Source organism: Trematomus bernacchii, unplaced genomic scaffold (genome assembly GCF_902827165.1).
Source record: "Trematomus bernacchii unplaced genomic scaffold, fTreBer1.1, whole genome shotgun sequence".
Classification (NCBI taxonomy): domain Eukaryota; kingdom Metazoa; phylum Chordata; class Actinopteri; order Perciformes; family Nototheniidae; genus Trematomus; species Trematomus bernacchii.
In genome coordinates this window covers 497,155-517,550 of record NW_022987740.1, presented here as the reverse complement: position 1 = coordinate 517,550, position 20,396 = coordinate 497,155, and the positions used below count along the sequence as shown (strand labels likewise).

Below are 20,396 nucleotides of genomic sequence, written 5' to 3'. Positions count from 1 at the left end.
TTTTGTCATTGGATTCAGTTTATCTCTAAGCACAATCTGAAAATAGGTTCTATTGGAACAGCAGCTTGTGTTGTGGTGTTCAAGACCTTTTAAATGACACCTGTGAATCAATATTCTCATTAGATTAAGATATTTTTAAACAGATTTCTCTCTAGATGAAACACCTCTCACTAATCTGACTTCACGTTAACGCCCGTCATTGTTATTGCTACGTTTTTGTACATTTCAATGTATGAGTCAGTGAGAAACACAAAGAGAACTAACTGTTTTTAATATGAGAAAAGTATTTTGATGGTTTAAAACGAGTAAAACATGATTCTCTGGCCCCGCCCACTGACGTTTATATCAACCAATGAGATGATTTGTGAGATGTTTGAGGAACTAAAAGCACAATCATCTGATGTTGAGGAGAAGGGCTGAGCAGCAGAGAGGCTGTTTCCTGCTTCACTTCTGCAGGAGGAGAACTCATCTGCTGACTGTTCGACTTTACCATCTCCAAAGACATGTTGCTTTACCTCTGGTTACTCTTCTCTCTCTTCATAGGTGAGTGTTGGAACAGAGATAAAGTCTCATTTAACCCGCTGTATTAGCCAGAGATTTCATAACTGGAGGTTTGATTGTGTAAGGCAGCAACCGTTGTGATCTATGAAGACATTTGGTCATGTTTTATCTCAAACTGATCAAAGATGACAGGAAATTGAAGACCCTCCGTTGAGTCTCTTAATGTTAAAATCTCCTGCAGACTAACTGACATGAATAATTCTCATTTTGCAGCCCTGGGCTCCATGAACAGCATAAAGCCAGAAAGAAGTGAAGAACATGTTGCAGAGGGCAGAAACATCAGCCTGACATGTAAATATGAGGGGACTATCTACAATATCCAGTGGTACCGACAATACCAGAGATCCAGACCAGAGTTCCTGCTCTACATCACAGAGGCAGGAGGGATCCATCCCACTGAATCTGATTTCTCTGCTCACATTGACAAAACAGAGAAACGAGTTGATCTTGAGATCATCTCAGCTAAAGTGACAGACTCTGCTGTGTACTACTGTGCTCTGAGGCCCACAGTGACAGGAAACACCAACACTCTGTACAAAAACCTTTGGAGCAAAGACAACACAATACTGCACAGCATCCACCAGAGGGAGTCTCTCTCTGTTAAACATCAATAGTTTGTGACGATACAGTAATGTAGTTTACATGCTTGATATTTTGAATTCTATGTATAATTGTTCCCTAACATACAAATACATGTACTGCCTTTGATTCACATCAACAGGTACAATTGTTTAACTCAATCAGGCAATCTGACCTATTATCAAACATTAAAGATATAATGTCTCCATGAACTTAAAATACGTTTTTTTCAGTTTTTCTGTCAGTCTGTGATTTCATGTGGTGTACCACAGGGTTCAATCCTAGGTCCTCCCACTTTATCATTGGATTCAGTTTATCTTTAAGCACAATGTGATTATAGGTTCTATTGGAACAGCAGCTTGTGTTGTGGTGTTCAAGACATTTTAAAACTTGGGTATGAAGTACAATTCTTCTTAGATTAAGATCATTTTAAACAGATTTCTCTCTCGATGAAGCACCTCCCACTAATCTGACTTCACGTTAACGCCCGTCATTGTTCTTATTACGTTTTTATTTACTAACTGATCAAACACTTTAAATCACCTCTCTCAATAAACTGGTACACATCACACACTCAAGTTTTGATTGCTTTTGTTCTTATCTTTATAAAATAAGTTACTCTGGTGGTCTGTAATTTATTGTGGTGTACCACAGGGTTCAATCCTAGGTCCTCTGACTTTTTATTTACAGACAGCCTTTGGATCTGTTACCCAGCAGGAAGTGTAAGTGAGAGAAGTGAAATACAGATCTAAGAGGAGACAGAGAGATTCAGGGAGGAGCTAAGATGTTCCTGAACTATAGAAGAGAGAGGAACTTCCATATTCACCAGAGTTCAACACAGACCATCATCATTATCACCTTCATTCAACATGCTGTCATTAGACTATTATTTACATTCCCTACTGTTAGTTTCCATTCTAAGTGGTACGTAACATTCTGCATGTAAACGTTAACTTCTTATGTTGATCAAATGTGATCTATTAACTGAGTCTTTTGAATTACTCCTCTCTTCAGGGGTCAGCTGTGAAGATCTCACTGCATTACAGAAAGAAGAGTTCAGACCAGAAGGCAGCTCTGTTACTCTGTCCTACAGATACTCCAAACAAGCAGCTGGTGGTGATAGTTTCTTCTGGTATCGACAATATCCAGGAAAACCACCAGAGTTCATCTTCTCTCATTTAGGAACTGGAAACATTATGAATAATCTGATCCCTGGACTGAATATTACAGTGGAGTCAAACCAAATCAATCTGAGCATCTCCTCTGCTGCAGTGACAGACTCTGCTGTGTTCTACTGTGCTGTGAGGCCCACAGTGACAGGAAACACCAACACTCTGTACACAAACACCAGCTGACACACTGACAAGCTGCTGGAAGCCTTTTCTCCACACTGTTGTACTGAGCTGTTCACCTCCACTAGAGGGCCACATTATCAAGTAGGCGGTGCATGTCTTCTGCACTGTGTTCAACCATCCAGTCAATAAGAAGTGCTGCTGTGAAGAGAACCATCCTCACACTGAATGCTGAACATCAGCTACTTCCTGCTGCTGATTTAAACCTTGTTGTAGAGATGGAACATTGGCTGTGGATTATTCTTGCTGCTCTCTCCTTTGGTAAGATAGAAACTACAACATGTTTCTAGGTAACTGTTTAAAGCTACTGATTGTTCTCCTTTAATCCATCATCTTTATTGATTCATCTCTTCCTCTGCATGGTCTCTTCTTCCCCAGAGTGTAAAGGACAAGACACAGTGACCCAGCCAGCAGGAGATGTCAGCGCTACTGAAGGAGACACAGTTACACTTGACTGCACATTTGAGACATCTAATACAGCCTTTCTGTTCTGGTACAAACAAGAAGTCAATGGTTACCCAAAGTACATGCTGATGCGTTTCTCGGGAACTGGAGATAATGCTGAAGAGTTCCAGAAAGACAGATTTGATGCTACACTCAACAAGACATCAGTTCCTCTGCAGATCTCCCCTGCTGCAGTGACAGACTCTGCTGTGTACTACTGTGCTCTGAGGCCCACAGTGACAGGAAACACCACAACTCTGTACAAAAACCTCTGGAGCAAAGACAACACAATACTGCACAGCATCCACCAGAGGGAGTCTCTCTCTGTTCAAACTCAATAGTTTGTGATCATACAGTAATGTAATTTACCTGCTTGATCATTTGAAATGTATGAACTATTGTTCACTACCATACAAATACATGTACTGCCTTTGAGTCACATCCACAGGTTCAAATGTTTAAATCAATCAGTGAATCTGGCCTTTTTCTCACAGGTTTAAATATAATGTAGTCTCCAAGAACTTAAAATAAGTGTTTCTATTTTTCTGTCAGTCTGTGATTTCATGTGGTGTACCACAGGGTTCAATCCTAGGTCCTCTGACTTTTTATTTACAGACTGCCTTTGGATCTGTTACCCAGGAGGAAGCTGGAGGGGAGCACGCGGGCCAAAGCCATTCTGCAGCAATTGAAGCGAGAGATGGCGTCCGCTGGTTATGACCGTAGCATTTTACAAATTAGCAACAAATTAAAAAAACTGAAGAAGGATTATCGGGACCAAAAGAAAGAGCTCGGACGGAGTGGCAGCGGTCGTACGAAAACAAGTCCACATTTTGACTTGCTAAACTCGGTCCTCGGAGACAGACCGACGAGTGGTGTGGGATGCACCGTGAATTCGCTTTGTCTCTCGTCAATTGGGTTGGAGGACGAGTCATTTAATGCTGATGAGTTATGCATTACTGATTTGTGTTATTTGTGCCTTTTTGTTTTACAACATAAACTAAACCATGTAGCTATAGACAGACCTGGCAATAATAGCTAAAGTTTACCTACTACAGCTACCGGGTCGGCACCCATGCGCTAGCATGCTAATGCTAACAATAATAAACAAAGGTATCCCCATGGCAAAGACAGCGAACGCCTCCAATGTATCTTCTTTCTTCTCACTAACGATGTATGATTTGTTGAAGGGCTACTTTTGTTCATTGTGTTTATATTGTGTTTACAGGCATATCTCGTTTGGAGTGCAGTGAGTCGGAACCACCACCACCGTCGTCGTGTAGCTCTCCCGTGCACATGCTTGGGTCTCTTGCCACAACAAGCAGCTCTTCCCAGGAATCTCTGGTGACCCTAACCCAGCCAGTGGGCCGTAACAAACAGGGTAAGGTTTACAGTGTTCATAATGGTAATACTGTTCCCTGTTGCCATTTATCATGGCATTGTCATTGTAGTAGTTCTTCAAGTTGTGCAACTGCAGCCATAATAACAATAAAACATTTCATTACACAGTATATAGTTTACACCTCATAGAATGCCATGAACACGGTGTTGACCTCATTATTATTTTTCCCTTTGTAGTTAAAAGGAAGCGGGATTCGTCTTCTGGCCTTGTCCCGTTATTGGAGAGGAGTGAAGCCAGGGACGAAGAGCTACTGGAGCATAGCCAGGCGATGCTTCAGGAGGTGCAGAACGGCAATGCTGAGTTCCTACGGATCTTCAACGTCACAGAGCAGAGCAGAATCGAGCAGAGCCGGATCGACGGACTCGCCAGAATCGCAAAGGCCGAGCAGGACAGCCACATGTTTGGCTTGTTAGACAGGATGGTGAAGGTGATGGAGGCCAACAGCAAACAATGACATTATTTTTGTATCTCCATTGTTCATGCCCCTTTTGTGTACATAATTTTTAAATACACTTAGTTATATAATATATACAGTATGTTCTCCACACTTTTTTGTGAATACTTGTATACATTCTTTTTTAAATACACTTAGTTATAGTATATACAGTATGTTCTCCACACTTTTTTGTGAATACTTGTATACATTCTTTTTTAAATACACTTAGTTATAGTATATACAGTATGTTCTCCACACTTTTTTGTGAATACTTTGTATACATTATTTTTTAAATACTCTTTATTATATAATATACAGTACAAATATTGTCCATACTTCTGATTCTTTGATTTGTATGTAAAATAAACATAAGTGAAAAGTCATGTCTTATTACATTTTATTTTTTCAGTGATCCACTGCAAACTAGCTAATGTCACTATGATAAAACACTGAACTAAAACAGTGGTAGATGACAAGTATGACTACTTGTATGCTAAGTCTGATTCTGCCATGCATTCTTTAAACAAAATGATGCTAAATGGAATCGTTACCTGTGTTATCTAAAATAAATGTGTCATTGTCAAGCTGGAGCAAGGCACACCATTTATTTTATTCCTATTTCTCTTTAGAAAGAAGTTAGGATATAAAATACTGACATAAATCTAAGTGAAGGAAACAAACTCAAATGTACTGTGCCCTTACCCAGCACAAATGTAATGACATAAAGCTGAGGTTAGCACTAAATTGTTCATAACACATCCAAAGAGAGAGCGACCAATCCCTGATGAATGTTGAGCACAGCTGTATCTGCACAGCAGCTCAGGTGACTGCACACACTCACACACATTTTATTTTTATTTTGATACGCTTTGGGTATTGCAATTTCACACGTTTACAAAAGTAGCTTAATAAATGTAGCTCTCAGGTGAAGAAAGGTTGGAGACCCCTGGTCTAAACCTTTTGGGTATGCACTATTTTTATAAGAATATTGTTCATACATTCTTTGATTTGTACAGTATGTAAAATAAACATAAGTCAAGTCTTATAAAATTTTATTTTTCTCTTGGACATTTATGTGAATTTTCAGTGATGTACTTACTGTATGTGGGCCATAATAATGTAAGAAATTGTCGTTGTCTTTGACCTTAATGAGAAGTATTGATTTTTGATAAGCTTTGGGGATTGCAATTTCACATGTTAATTCAACCTATGACTACTATGTCAATAAATGTAGCTCTCAGGTGAAGAAAGGTTGGAGACCCCTGGTCTAAACCTTTTGGGTATGCACTATTTTTATAAGAATATTGTTCATACCTGTTTATCTGTTTACATTCTGTGATTTGTATACAAAAGAAAACACAATTCAAGTCTGATCCAGTGATTTTATTGTAAGAGGCATGATACAAAATAGATCAGGTTTAACTGCAGTAATATTAGTGGTCCCCCATGTTGAAATACTCCATCAATGCAGATCTAACGTCAGCTCCTTCTTGTCTACCGTTCTCTGGAAAGGGGTGTAAAGGGGGTTGGTTGTACACAACTTCATGGCAATATTCAGTGAAGTTGTCGCTATGTTCCTCACATATGTTGGGTAGTACACAGCAAGTCACTGTCATTATTTTGGTGAGCTCCAGCTCACAGTCGTTCCTTTTTAGGAGGCACCTCCATCTTCCTTTTAGCCTTCCAAAAGCCATCTCAACAACCAACCGTGCACCTACGGAATCGTTGTTGAAGTAGACCCTGAAGACCACAAAGAAGTCTTGTATTTCGCATGTGATGTTTGTAAAGTTCCAAGTAAAGTCGTCCCTTGAAAAGTCGTCCGATGCCTTCCATTTCGTCTCGTAAGAGGATAACCACAGCGAACAGCGCTTCAATACAATCGGCCATTGTTGTTGTGATTTCCGCGCGGTTTGGGTTTTAGGAAGCAGGCACGTAAACGGTTACGTCATGACGCAAACGATGAGGCAATGACGCAGTACCATCCCGGCTCTTGAGCGGTGTGAGTGGTGTGAACAGAGCGGGAGCTGAAAAGGGAAACGGGAGCTGAACCAGAAAAGCTCTCGCGAGGAGCTAGAAAGGGAAAAGCGCCGGTGTGAAAGCCGCATCTGAGAGAAGTGAAATACAGATCTAAGAGGAGACAGAGAGATTCAGGGAGGAGCTAAGATGTTCCTGAACTATAGAAGAGAGAGGAACTTCCATATTCACCAGAGTTCAACACAGACCATCATCATCATCACCTTCATTCAACATGCTGTCATTAGACTATTGTTTACATTCCCTACTGTTAGTTTCCATTCTAAGAGGTACGTAACATTCTGCATGAACACGTTAACATGAAAAAGTGATCTAATTGATACTCTCTCCTTTGGTAAAATAGAAACTACAACATGTTTCTAGGTAACTGTTTAAAGCTACTGATTGTTCTCCTTTAATCCATCATCTTTATTGATTCATCTCTTCCTCTGCATGGTCTCTTCTTCCCCAGAGTGTAAAGGACAAGACACAGTGACCCAGCCAGCAGGAGATGTCAGCGCTACTGAAGGAGACACAGTTACACTTGGCTGCACATTTCAGACATCTAATACAGCCTTTCTGTTCTGGTACAAACAAGAAGTCAATGGTTACCCAAAGTACATGCTGATGCGTTTCACAGGAACTGGAGATAATGCTGTAGAGTTCAAGAAAGACAGATTTGATGCTACACTCAACAAGACATCAGTTCCTCTGCAGATCTCCTCTGCTGCAGTGACAGACTCTGCTGTGTACTACTGTGCTCTGAGGCCCACAGTGACAGGAAACACCACAACTCTGTACAAAAACCTTTGGAGCAAAGACAACACAATACTGCACAGCATCCACCAGAGGGAGTCTCTCTCTGTCAGACTTTAGGAGATAAGACAACTAACGTTCAAACAACTCAGCCACCAGCAGAGAGGCATCTTTTATTTAATGCTTCAACACCACGTTACTTTAACTTATCTCTCACATTTATCCTAATAATGTTAAATGAGAGCATTCCACCATGTGCCAGACTCCTGATGGACCTTCACCAACACTTCCTGTTATTCATATTTATTCCCACAGGCCCTTGATGACTGCAGATTTCAGGGCCTGTGGGAATAAATATGGAAAAGGAGAAGTGTTGGTGAAGGTCCATTTGACCTTTCTCACTGCAAAAATCATTTTATTACTTTGAATGATCACTAAAGGTATTCATTCCATCCAAATACAATTGTTGTAAAAAAAATAAAACATACAAAATGAAGTTTGACTCCAATTAGAGTAGATTTATTTCAAACATTTCACAAACACACTATACAATAAAACCACACTCTAGATAGGTAGACTTTATACTTACCTCCTGAATGTTACAATATTTTTGCATGCCACTCCTGGTAACAATTATTTTTGATATTCAAGCACAGAGGGACCTGGCACTTCACGCAGTGCCAAGGTGTCTTCACCCTCTTTTTGCCAGCATCATGGCAGTTCCTGCAGTACTTCCTGATACGGACATCTTTCCCATAAAACATGGGCCCGCATGTGAGTGGTGGGGGGGGGGGGTGGAGGTGCAGAGCCTTCAGCATATTCCAACATTTCTGCAGCAAGCTGCTCCCTGAAAGTCTTCTGTGTGTGTGGCTTTGTCCTGCTGGGGTCACTCTTCATCTTGTACAGCTCCTTGTGGAGAAGGAAGCTGTTCACAACTGCAATGTCCATAAAATGGTAAAAAAAAGTCTTGTACCATTTCATCGCATTGTGGAGAACGCTGTAGTACCCGATCAAAGCGCCAGACACATCCACGCCGCCCATGCTTCGGTTGTAGTCCAACACAGCGTCAGGAACAGTCTTTGTCTGCCACACACCAGCCTGGAAGTTATATGGCCATTTCTTCCTCCAGTAGTCCGATCGGATGTGAACGGTGACGAGGCCTGAGAAAATTATAATAAATTGAGGAATGTGAGGGTGAGGCAGGTGTGGGCTGGGTGAAAGTAGACAATGGTGAAGCCATTTCATCCTCATCTCCATCACTATGAAAACAAATGTGGAAAAACAAAGAGATTAGATGAATTCCTGTAATTCCTGTTTCCTTGGCAGCAAACATGCCATTTTGAGTGTGTGAATGCAATACATTTAGTGACTATAGATGAACACTGGCCTATACTTTTAGTAAATGTAACAGACAAGAAACACTATGTTCGTAAATAATCCCTCTAATTCCTGCCAAACATGCCATTTTGAGCGTACATTACATTACATTACATTTAGCAGACGCTTTTATTTACTATATGAATAATCGTACACCAAATAAATAAGTAATAGATAAAAACAGAGGGATTACCGTGGTGGAATTTCATCATCAGAGTCACAACGCTCCGGGTTCCGTTCTGGCTGCAGGAGATCCTCGTCGTCTGACTCAGAATCAACGGATAACATATCTGCATCGCTGTCAACATTAGTCACAATTTCCATTGCCTGTAAAGTAGTAAGCATCTCTTTCCTGCAAGCCATTATTTGACAAAAGTCAAAGTATAGAAAAAGTCCTAAACGCTAATCTTGTAATCTGCTCTGTTATCTGCTGTCCGCTCTGTGCGCTCTGGGTCCTGCTGCAATTCCTGTTGTTTACGTAGTAAACACGGCGTAGAGTCTGCTGCGTAATGGGTCTGCCGCTGGCTGTCATACTGTATACTTTACGCAGGACCATATCTATGGAACCCATTGGTCGATTTGAGTGATTTACACCTTTTTCTTAACCATTAGATCCAATAGAATCCGATGGGCAGTTCCAAAATCCACGTAAACATTACCATTGCGGACGTAATAGAGAAGCAAACGAAGCATATCTGAAAGTACAAGCCTTGACTGCAAAACTTTATACCCAGTTTATTGCCATAAATATGATGATGGATTATCAGTAAACAATTCTACGTGACACAGAGACATTGGATTAACCTTGAGCGGCGTTTTTATTCCGTTGAACACAACTTTTGATCACAAATCACAAAAGGTAAAATGTAATTATTGTAATATTTTTGAAACCGGATGTTGTTTACTTTCTCTTTTCTGGCTGAAAGCTCCGCAAATTCGGGGTCGTACAGTGATGACACTACATGTATGGAATCTGTGGAGTCTCAGCTTTAATCGGATATCTTGTTTGTGCAGTTACGATAAGTAATAAGGGCATTTTGTGAGTGAGTGCTGTGCAAAAGTCCGTTAGCATTAGTTAGCATTTTTTCGCAAAATTCAAAGGCTTGGTATTACTCTTGTGTTTCTTTTAGCTAAAAATGGTTCACATCTTCAGTTAGCTGAGATTCTTCCCGTTAATCTGGTGCTACACATTAATAGTTTCATAAATGTTAAGAAGCCCTGAGACCTTGTCTAAAAAAAAAACAGTAGGAGGGGTCCAATGGGGGGATCGCCATGCTTAAGAGTAGTGATGTGTCGGTCGCGAACGAGCCGATTCTTTTGAACGGCTCTTTGGTACGAACGAGGGGAACCGAGTCCTACTTGGTGAGAGCCGTTCTTGTTATCGTTCAATCGTTGGTCCGCACTCACTGCCTGCCAAAATCCACTCGCCTTTTAAATAGCTTGATTTTGTTCCCCAAACGTATTCTGTGAAGATCCGCCCCTACTCTGTTTGGTAGGTTTCAGCCTCCTTATTATACATCCATGGTTTCAGCACGAGGAGTGAGATGGGGTGGGTGTTAACGGAATACACGAGAGAGAGAAGTCATAACAAGTGGTACAGGACAGATAGACGACGTGTTTTTCGGATGTAAAATGAGCCAAACGCGAAAACGCAGCAGCATTTGGATTCACTTCAACCAAAACCCAGGCAGTGATAAAGCGCACCATTTGTAAAGGCAACATATCCTTTAAAGCAGGATCAACAAATAATCTCCATCGCCACTTAAAAACACAGTATCTAATATTAAGAGTTGCATGAATTTCATTCAAGGCAAGGCAACTTTATTTACTTAACACATACAGAGGGTAAATTCAAAGTACATTCACTGACATGATGACATGGATATGGCGCCACCTTGTGTCATGTTTACAATGCCAATTATTGACATTAGGTCTGGCAATACAGTCAATCATTATCCTGGTGATTATTTTGCAAATAAACCTAGTAACCTTAAAAAAACGGCTCTTTTGAACGGCTCTTTTGAACGGCTCTTTGAAAGGAACGGAGCCATAAGATCCGGCTCCCTTCAAAGAGCCATAATTCCCATCACTACTTAAGAGGTTAAGGGAGCTGTGGGGGGTGGGGGGTGGTGAACGGTACATGGTCAATGTTTGTTTAAAAATGTTTGCAGTCGCGAAAGCTCTAAGCCAATCGGACATGGACAAAAAAAAGGATCAGTCTGTGTGTCGAGGGGGAACTAGAGACACCCCTCTGCCTTTACAGCCATGGTCCTCTTTTTAGTGAATTACTGAGTTTAGTTAATAAAGTTTTAATGAAGTTGACTACGGCAAATTCATATTTGTTAGTGCTTTCATGTCAATTCGGCGAACATAAACATACATGATCATGAAGATGATGATTAAATTATGATTAAATATCGGTAGTGAGAGCCGGGTTGCATTTCCTCCCGTCGGATGTGATACAAAAACAAACCGATTATTTTTGTAGTTGTAAACCCCCGTGGATTAAACCACATGTATTTCCTTAAATAGAAACGAAATACGATTTTTTTTAAACTTTATTTTTATTGAACAAAGAAAGAAAAAAACACAAACACCTTATATCACTTTACAGCACATCAGTATCAATATATACCAAAGACAGTACATATCAGCAAATGATGGAAAAGATCAAATGAAAATGAAAATGTAGACCCTATACATCCATTTGAAAATCAAAACAGGGAAAGGAAAATACAAATAAGAAACGACAATAGAGTAGTAGTTATATTGAAAATAATACCACACATACATCACAGGATCTGGGATTTTTCTCAGGCAGAGAAATAACTGGTTAGGGGAGACCACCTCTGTTGAAACAGGTCTGTCATTAATTGTAATTGGGCAGTCAGAGCCTCCATCCCATATACCTCCTTTCATTTTAGTTTCCATTGTGCCAGTGTAGTGGTTGTGGTTTCCTCCAATTCAATGTTACCATTTTCCTAGCAGTCATCAGGAGTATATGCAACAGGTACTTCTGGTTTCTATTACATACATCCTCTGCAACCAGATCAAGTATAAAGTGACTAGGGTTGAGCGGTAGATACATTCCCATCATTCTGTCTACCTCCTCCTTTACCCCATGCCAGAAGGAGACCATCTTTGGGCAGTCCCAGAATATGTGTGAGTGGTCACCAATCAGGCCGCACTCCCTCCAGCAGTACTTTGCTGTGGGGGTGTCTACACATTTGGAAATTATCAAGGGTGTCCTAAAGAACCGTGTCTTTGTCTTCCAGTCAAACTCCTTCCACGTATTACTGTTTATACCTTTGTGACAGCCCTTACACAATGTTTCCCAATCCCCATCTTCAATTATAATATTCAACTCTAACTCCCATTTATTTTTTATGTGGAAGGTGTTATCCGGTAAATCCATTAATAGGTTCCTATAAATATGGGAAACATGATTCTTAGTCGGTTTATTGTGCCTAATTATATTGATAAAATATGTTTCAATGTTTGTTGGGGAATTCTTGATTATGTTCCAATCTCTATGTTTTGTAATGTAATGCCTAATCTGTAAATACCTAAACATGTCACACGATGGTAACTGAAACGTCTCCTGGAGATAGGAAAATGGCTGCAAAATATGATCATAAAATAATTGGTCAATAATCTTTAGACCTCTGTCTGCCCACTTCTTAAAGGTACTGTCCGCTATTGAGGGGAGGAATTCTAGATTTCCAGCAATTTGCATAGCTCGAGAGAGGGCAACTGTCCCCCTAAATCTCTTTTGTACCGCAGACCACACTTTTAAGGTGTGTTTCACATATATGTTTTGGACTCTGACTTTCTTTTGAGACTGTTGGCTCATGAAACCCAGAGTAGCAAAGGTATCCCTGGTAATGAGCTCTGCTCTATACTAACCCATCCTGTCTCTGTGTCATTGCGAATCCAGGCTAACACTGCTGTTAATTGCGCCGCCCAAAAGTAGTGCTTTATGTTGGGAAGACTGAGCCCGCCCTGGTCCTTCCCAAGAGTAAGTGTTTTATATCTCACCCTCGGCCTCTTATTCTGCCATATACATTTAGATGTAAGCTTATCCAACATATTGAAGGCAGATGCCGGGACCCAAATAGGCAGAGATTGGAACAAAAACAAAAGTCTGGGTAATAAATTCATTTTTACAGCCTCTATTCTACCCAAAAGTGACAACGGCAGCACATCCCATCTAGTTACGTCAGTTTTAAACACCTCAAATATCTTTTTATAATTAGCTTGGGATTCATTTTATATCCAGATACCAGGCCATATTCTTCCAGATTTTGTAGGAGGGCCCGGACAGAGGACTCTGGATTTTCCAGAAACAATATTATGTCGTCCGCGTATAGACCCACCTTATGTTGATTCCCATCCTCATCTTTCATTCCCTGTATATGAGGATTACTCCTGATTAGTTCTGCGAGAGGTTCAATACTAAGGGCAAACAGGGCTGGGGATAACGCATCTCCCTGCCTCGTCCCCCTTCCCAACGCAAAGAAATCCGAGCAGTGGCCATTGACTCTAACTCTCGATCTTGGGTTATTATAAAACACTTTGACCCAGTTAATAAAGGTCTGACCAAAGCCCATATGTGTCCTCTGCAGAAATGTCCAATGTAATCTATCAAATGCCTTCTCAGCGTCTAGACTGAGAAGCATTGATGGGGTTTTCCTCCCGGCTGCAAGTTCAAGGTTCAAGGTTCAAGGTTCTTTATTGTCAAACTGACATAGCTACAGAGTAATTATGTTGTTGAAAATCTTATGTCACAGGCTTCTCCAACAATGCAACATAATAATAATACAGATAGTAGGAGTAATACAAAAAGAAAAATAGTTATAAAATAAAGTGAGTATGTGGAATAGTGCGGTACGAGTCTATATACAAGTTATTGGAATGATATTAATGATTGTAAATTGAGAGCTCTTCTAACATTATTAGTACCATGGCGCCCAGCAATGAATCCCGTTTGGTCTGGGTGTACTAGCTTCCTAATGCACCTCTGTATTCTACTAGCCAGAATGGAGGTCAGGATTTTAAAATCCTGACAGAGAAGGCTTATGGGCCGATAACCCACACATTGTGTGGGGTCCTTCCCTTCTTTATGAATAACCGTAATGATTGCCTCTGACCAGGATTTCCGTGGGTCTCCTTCATCCAATGCATAATTATATACCCGACATAGGACTGGTGCCAACTCATTCACAAAAACGTTATAGTACTCCCCCGAGTACCCATCGATACCGGGAGATCTGTTATTCTTGAGCTTACCAATACTATCTACTATTTCCTCTACTGTAATGGGTGAGCACATCATGTCAGCCTCCTCCTGTGACAATTTGTCTAATTCTACCGAGTCAAGGAGACGTGATATCTTATCCTCTTTCCCTTGTACCTCCTGGCCCTCATATAGCTTTTTGTAATACACCGCAAATGCCTCTGCTATTTCTTTAGACTGAGATGTAACTTTCTTTGTGTCTGGATGTTTAATTTTAGAAACCACTCGGCTAGATTGAGCCTTGCGTAGTTGAAAGGCCAATAACCTGCTCGCTCTATTACCCATTTCATAATATTTTCTTTTTACAAATCTAAGCGCTCCCTCTGCCTTATAGGTATGTAGATCATCTCATTTTTGTTTTTCATGTTTTAGCAAATCCAGTGTGACCCTGTCCCTCGATACTTTGTGTTCCCTTTCAAGTCTAGTTATTTCAGTCTCTAATTTAAGTCTCCTCGCCTCTCTTTGTTTTTTTTAATCTAGAGGAAATTTGAATGATCTTTCCCCTCATTACAGCTTTAGATCCATCCCATAAAATAGAAGGAGTAACCTCACCATTATCATTTATATCAATATATTCCTTTAGGCCGTCACGTAATTCCTGTTGGATCAGGGGATCATTTAGTATTGAGACATTAAGCCTCCAATATCTGAATTGTCTATCCTGACCTAGGTTCATTTTCATTGTGATGGGGCCATGGTCAGATAGTGTGATTGGTTCTATCTTACATTCTGTTACTCTTTGCATGTCAACCTTAGATAGGCAAAACATGTCTATTCTAGAGTAACTCCCATGAACTAGAGATCTGTATGTATAATCTTTATCTTTGGGATGGAGACATCGCCAGACATCTACCAAACCCAGTCCATCTACCAAACCCAGTCCATCTACCAAACCCAGTCCATCTACCAAACCCAGTCCATCTACCATCCCCAGTCCATCTACCAAACCCAGTCCATCTACCAAACCCAGTCCATCTACCATCCCCAGTCCATCTACCAAACCCAGTCCATCTACCAAACCCAGTCCATCTACCAAACCCAGTCCACCTACCAAACCCAGTCCATCTACCAAACCCAGTCCATCTACCAAACCCAGTCCATCTACCAAACCCAGTCCATCTACCAAACCCAGTCCTACCAAACCCAGTCCATCTACCAAACCCAGTCCATCTACCAAACCCAGTCCATCTACCAAACCCAGTCCATTTACCAAACCCAGACATCTACCAAACCCAGTCCATCTACCAAACCCAGTCCATCTACCAAACCCAGTCCATCTACCAAACCCAGTCCATCTACCAAACCCAGTCCATCTAACATCCCCAGGGCAGTGGTTGTTTTCCTAGATCCGAGTCCCTTCTTAGCAGGCAATCTGTCCATGCTCAAATGTAATACACAGTTGAAGTCCCCCCCTATCACAATAGTTCCCTCCACCCCATCTGCCAATTTGGAAGCTATTTTCTTGAAAAAATAAGGACAGTCCTCATTCAGGGCATATACATATAGAAATGTGAATGTATCTTCCCCAATCGGGCCTATCACCATGACATATCTGCCTTCCTCGTCCTGAATGACTCTTTCACTGGTAAAGAACACAGACCTACTGAATAAGATCGCAACCCCCCTCTTCCTCCCACCCTTATACGATGCACTGTAAACCCGTTCCACCCAGTCTCTCCTCAACTTTAAATGCTCAACTTCAGACATATGGGTCTCTTGTAACATTGCAATTGAACATTTCAAAGCCTTAAACTGAGAAAGTATTTTTTTCCTCTTAATAGGATTTCTCAATCCCTTAATGTTGTAACTAACTACAGTTATACTATCCAATATAGGTCTACCTTTAGTCCTTGCTGTCATTGCAGGGCCTTCTAATTAAACTGAAAATGTCAAGTGCAGGGTCATACACTGTAACGGTCCTATCAGCTGTAAAGGAGTAATTTGACCTTTGAATTCTTTTACATCTTCTCTCATCAGTTGAATTCCCCCCCCCCAGTGAGAAAGACAAAGAGAACTAAATGTTTTAAATATGAGAAAAGTAAAGGTTTATAAAACCAGTAAAACATGATTCTCTGGCCCCGCCCACTGACGTTTATATCAACCAATGAGATGATTTGTGAGATGTTTGAGGAACTAAAAGCACAATCATCTGATGTTGAGGAGAAGGGCTGAGCAGCAGAGAGGCTGTTTCCTGCTTCACTTCTGCAGGAGGAGAACTCATCTGCTGACTGTTCGACTTTACCATCTCCAAAGACATGTTGCTTTACCTCTGGTTACTCTTCTCTCTCTTCATAGGTGAGTGTTGGAACAGAGATAAAGTCTCATTTAACCCGCTGTATTAGCCAGAGATTTCATAACTGGAGGTTTGATTGTGTAAGGCAGCAACCGTTGTGATCTATGAAGACATTTGGTCATGTTTGATCTCAAACTGATCAAAGATGACAGGAAATTGAAGACCCTCCGTTGAGTCTCTTAATGTTAAAATCTCCTGCAGACTAACTGACATGAATAATTCTCATTTTGCAGCCCTGGGCTCCATGAACAGCATAAAGCCAGAAAGAAGTGAAGAACATGTTGCAGAGGGCAGAAACATCAGCCTGACATGTAAATATGAGGGGGCTATCTACAATATCCAGTGGTACCGACAATACCAGAGATCCAGACCAGAGTTCCTGCTCTACATCACAGAGGCAGGAGGGATCCATCCCACTGAATCTGATTTCTCTGCTCACATTGACAACACAGAGAAACGAGTTGATCTGGAGATCATCTCAGCTAAAGAGACAGACTCTGCTGTGTACTACTGTGCTCTGAGGCCCACAGTGACAGGAAACACCTACACTCTGTACAAAAACCTTTGGAGCACAGACAACACAATACTGCACAACATCCACCAGAGGGAGCCTCTCTCTGTTAAACATCAATAGTTTGATTCACATCAACAGGTTAACATGTTTAACTCAATCAGTTAATCTGACCTGTTATCACAGATTAAACATAAAATGTAGTCTCCATGAATTTAAAATAAGTGTCTCTAATTTTCTGTCAGTCTGTGATTTCATGTGGTGTACCACAGGGTTCAATCCTAGGTCCTCTCACTTTGTCATTGGATTCAGTTTATCTCCAAGCCCAATTTGATGAAAGGTTCTATTGGAATAGCAGCTTGTGTTGTGGTGTTCAAGACCTTTTAAATGTTGGATCTGAAGAAATATTTGTAATAGATTAAGATCATTTTAAACAGATTTCTCTCTCGATGAAACACCTCTCACTAATCTGACTTCACGTTAACGCCCGTCATTGTTATTATTACGTTTTTATTTGCTGACTGATCAAATACTTTAAATCACCTCTCTCAATAAACTGGTACACATCACACACTCAAGTTTTGATTGCTTTTGTTCTTATCTTTATAAAACACAATTATCTGTTGGTCTGTGATTTATCGTGGTGTACCACAGGGTTCAATAGGTCCTCTGACTTTTTAATGTACAGACTGCCTTTGGATCTGTTACCCAGGAGGAAGGGTAACTGAGAGAAGTGAAATACAGATCTAAGAGGAGACAGAGAGATTCAGGGAGGAGCTAAGATGTTCCTGAACTATAGAAGAGAGAGGAACTTCCATATTCACCAGAGTTCAACACAGACCATCATCATCACCTTCATTCAACATGCTCTCCCTGCAGAACTCAGCATTTTCTCTGATATTGTTTGCAATCTTATCAGGTTTGTTGCACTCTTGCTTTCTGAGTGTGGTTTTGCTAAAATAACTTTTATAACATGAAATAACAGAGTTAATCTTTCCCTCAGGCGTCAGCTGTGAAGATCTGTCTCCAGTCAAAACAGAAGAGTTCAGTCCAGAAGGCAGCACTGTTACTCTGTCCTACAGATACTCCAAAGAAGCAACTGGTAATGATTATTTCTTCTGGTATCGACAATATCCAGGAAAACCACCAGAGTTCATCTTCTCTCATTTAGGAACTGGAGACATTATGTTGAATCCAGTTTCTGGACTGTCTGCTGAAGTGAGTGAGGATAAAACCCAGATCTATCTGAGCATCTCCTCTGCTGCAGTGACAGACTCTGCTGTGTACTACTGTGCTGTGGAGCCCACAGTGACAGGAAACACCAACACTCTGTACAAAAACCTTTGGAGCAAAGACAACACAATACTGCACAACATCCACCAGAGGGAGTCTCTCTCTGTTAAACAGGTTAATAGATTTCAAGCAGGTAGATTACATTACTGTTTCCTCACAAACTATTGATGTTTAACCTGTTAAACCCGAAGGCAGGAGGCTGAAGAGGCTGTTGGAGGGGTGGGTGGAGTCACCCGCAATGCTGAGTGCTTTGCGGGTGAGGCGGGTGTTATATATGTCCTGTAGTGATGGGAGTGAGGCACCGATGATCCTCTGGGCAGAGTTCACAATGCGCTGCAGGCTCTTGCGGTCGGCGGCGGTGCAGCTTCCAAACCACAGCGTGATACAGCTGCTGAGGATGTTCTCAGTGGCGCCTCGGTAAAAAGACAGCATGATGGGGGGTGATGCTCCGGCTCGCTTGAGCTTCCGGATGAAGTACAGGCGCTGCTGGGCTTTCCTCGCTAGTGCAGGTGGTGTTGTTTTCCCAGGTGAGGTCATCAGTGATGGTCACACCAAGGAATTTGGTGCTGGTCACCTGCTCCACAGCAGCGCCGTTGATGGTCAGGGGGAGAGGGGGTTGGTAGTGGGTTCTCCTGAAGTCAACAACTATCTCCTTTGTTTTCTCCAGGTTGAGGAAGAGGTTGTTATTTTGGTACCACAGGGCCAGCTGGTTCACTTCCTTCCTGTAGTTAGTCTCATCGTTGTGGCTGATGAGACTAACTACAGTTGATGGTCTTAATTAACTTTAAATAAGTGTTTCAGTTTTTCTGTCAGTCTGTGATTTCATGTGGTGTACCACAGGGATCAATCCTAGGTCCTCTCACTTTCTCATTGGATTAAGTTTATCTCTGAGCACAATGTGATTATAGGTTCTATTGGAACAGCAGCTTGTGTTGTGGTGTTCAAGACGCTTTAAATGTTGGGTATGAAGTACAATTCTTATTAGATTAAGATGATTTAAAACACATTTCTCTCTCGATGAAACACCTCTCACTAATCTGACTTCACGTTAACGCCCGTCATTGTTATAGCTACGTTTTTTTACTGACTGATCAAACACTTTAAATCACATCTCTCAATAAACTGGTACACATCACAGACTTAAGTTTTGATTACTTTTGTTCTTATCTTTATAAAATACAATTCTCTGTTGGTCTGTGATTTATTGTGGTGTACCACAGGGTTCAATCCTAGGTCCTCTCCCTTTTTATGTACAGACTGCCTTTGGATCTGTTACCCAGGAGGAAGGGTAACTGAGAGAAGTGAAATACAGATCTAAGAGGAGACAGAGAGATTCAGGGAGGAGCTAAGATGTTCCTGAACTATAGAAGAGAGAGGAACTTCCATATTCACCAGAGTTCAACACAGACCATCATCATCACCTTCATTCAACATGCTGTCAGATAATTGTTTCATTTTTTTATTTTTAGTGTCCGTTCTAAGAGGTATGTAACATTCTGCGCGAAAAAGTTGAATTACAGATTAATTTAATGCGATTTATTAAATGAATACTTTGAATTACTCCTCTCTCCAGTCAGCTGTGAAGATCTCACTCCATCAAAGCCAGAAGAGTTCAGTCCAGAAGGCAGCTCTGTTACTCTGTCCTACAGATACTCCAAAACTATAGCAGCTAATGATTATTTCTACTGGTATCGACAATATCCAGGAAAACCACCAGAGTTCCTCATCCTTCACTGGGGAACAACACCTGCATCAAACTCTCGACTGTCCGTTAAATCGGATGAGGATAAAACCCAGATCTATCTGAGCATCTCCTCTGCTGCAGTGACAGACTCTGCTGTGTACTACTGTGCTGTGCAGCCCACAGTGACAGGAAACACCAACACTCTGTACAAAAACCTTTGGAGCAAAGACAACACAGTACTGCACTACATCCACCAGAGGGAGTCTCTCTCTGTTCACCTTCAGCAGGATGTGATGATACAGTCTAGATTAGATTCTCTCAGACTCACAGCTGTGATGAAGAGCTCCAGAAACTCATTGGACATCTGAGTCTCCTCCTGCTGACTGCAGAGCTTCATGACTG

General features: G+C 41.2%; 1 protein-coding gene and 6 gene segments (V, D, J or C); all 7 read left to right on the top strand.

Annotated features, from left to right (window-relative positions):
• Positions 1-328: 328 nt before the first annotated feature.
• LOC117496328 lies at positions 329-1,064 on the top strand (the record flags this gene model as incomplete). The annotated part of the segment is given in 2 exon segments: positions 329-543; positions 775-1,064. Coding segments are annotated over 2 exon segments (330 nt in total), but the record flags the coding sequence as incomplete, so codon positions are not given.
• An 811-nt stretch (positions 1,065-1,875) lies between these two features.
• On the top strand, positions 1,876-2,593 carry LOC117496327. The segment is given in 2 exon segments: positions 1,876-2,064; positions 2,155-2,593. Coding segments are annotated over 2 exon segments (396 nt in total).
• Positions 2,594-2,597: 4 nt separating this feature from the next.
• On the top strand, positions 2,598-3,625 carry LOC117496362. The segment is given in 3 exon segments: positions 2,598-2,753; positions 2,871-3,185; positions 3,552-3,625. Coding segments are annotated over 3 exon segments (432 nt in total).
• Positions 3,245-4,927, top strand: LOC117496323. Its single transcript, XM_034148008.1, has 4 exons — positions 3,245-3,296; positions 3,552-3,877; positions 4,162-4,314; positions 4,512-4,927. The coding sequence occupies exons 2-4, from the start codon at positions 3,634-3,636 to the stop codon at positions 4,787-4,789; spliced, it is 675 nt and encodes a 224-aa protein (XP_034003899.1). The 5' UTR covers positions 3,245-3,296; positions 3,552-3,633; the 3' UTR covers positions 4,790-4,927.
• Positions 4,928-16,322: 11,395 nt separating this feature from the next.
• Positions 16,323-17,343, top strand: LOC117496325. The segment is given in 2 exon segments: positions 16,323-16,508; positions 16,740-17,343. Coding segments are annotated over 2 exon segments (441 nt in total).
• Positions 17,344-17,747: 404 nt separating this feature from the next.
• LOC117496361 lies at positions 17,748-19,079 on the top strand. The segment is given in 3 exon segments: positions 17,748-17,936; positions 18,021-18,313; positions 18,978-19,079. Coding segments are annotated over 3 exon segments (450 nt in total).
• Positions 19,080-19,760: 681 nt separating this feature from the next.
• Positions 19,761-20,369, top strand: LOC117496360 (the record flags this gene model as incomplete). The annotated part of the segment is given in 2 exon segments: positions 19,761-19,794; positions 19,884-20,369. Coding segments are annotated over 2 exon segments (513 nt in total), but the record flags the coding sequence as incomplete, so codon positions are not given.
• Between the last annotated feature and the right edge of the window lie 27 nt (positions 20,370-20,396).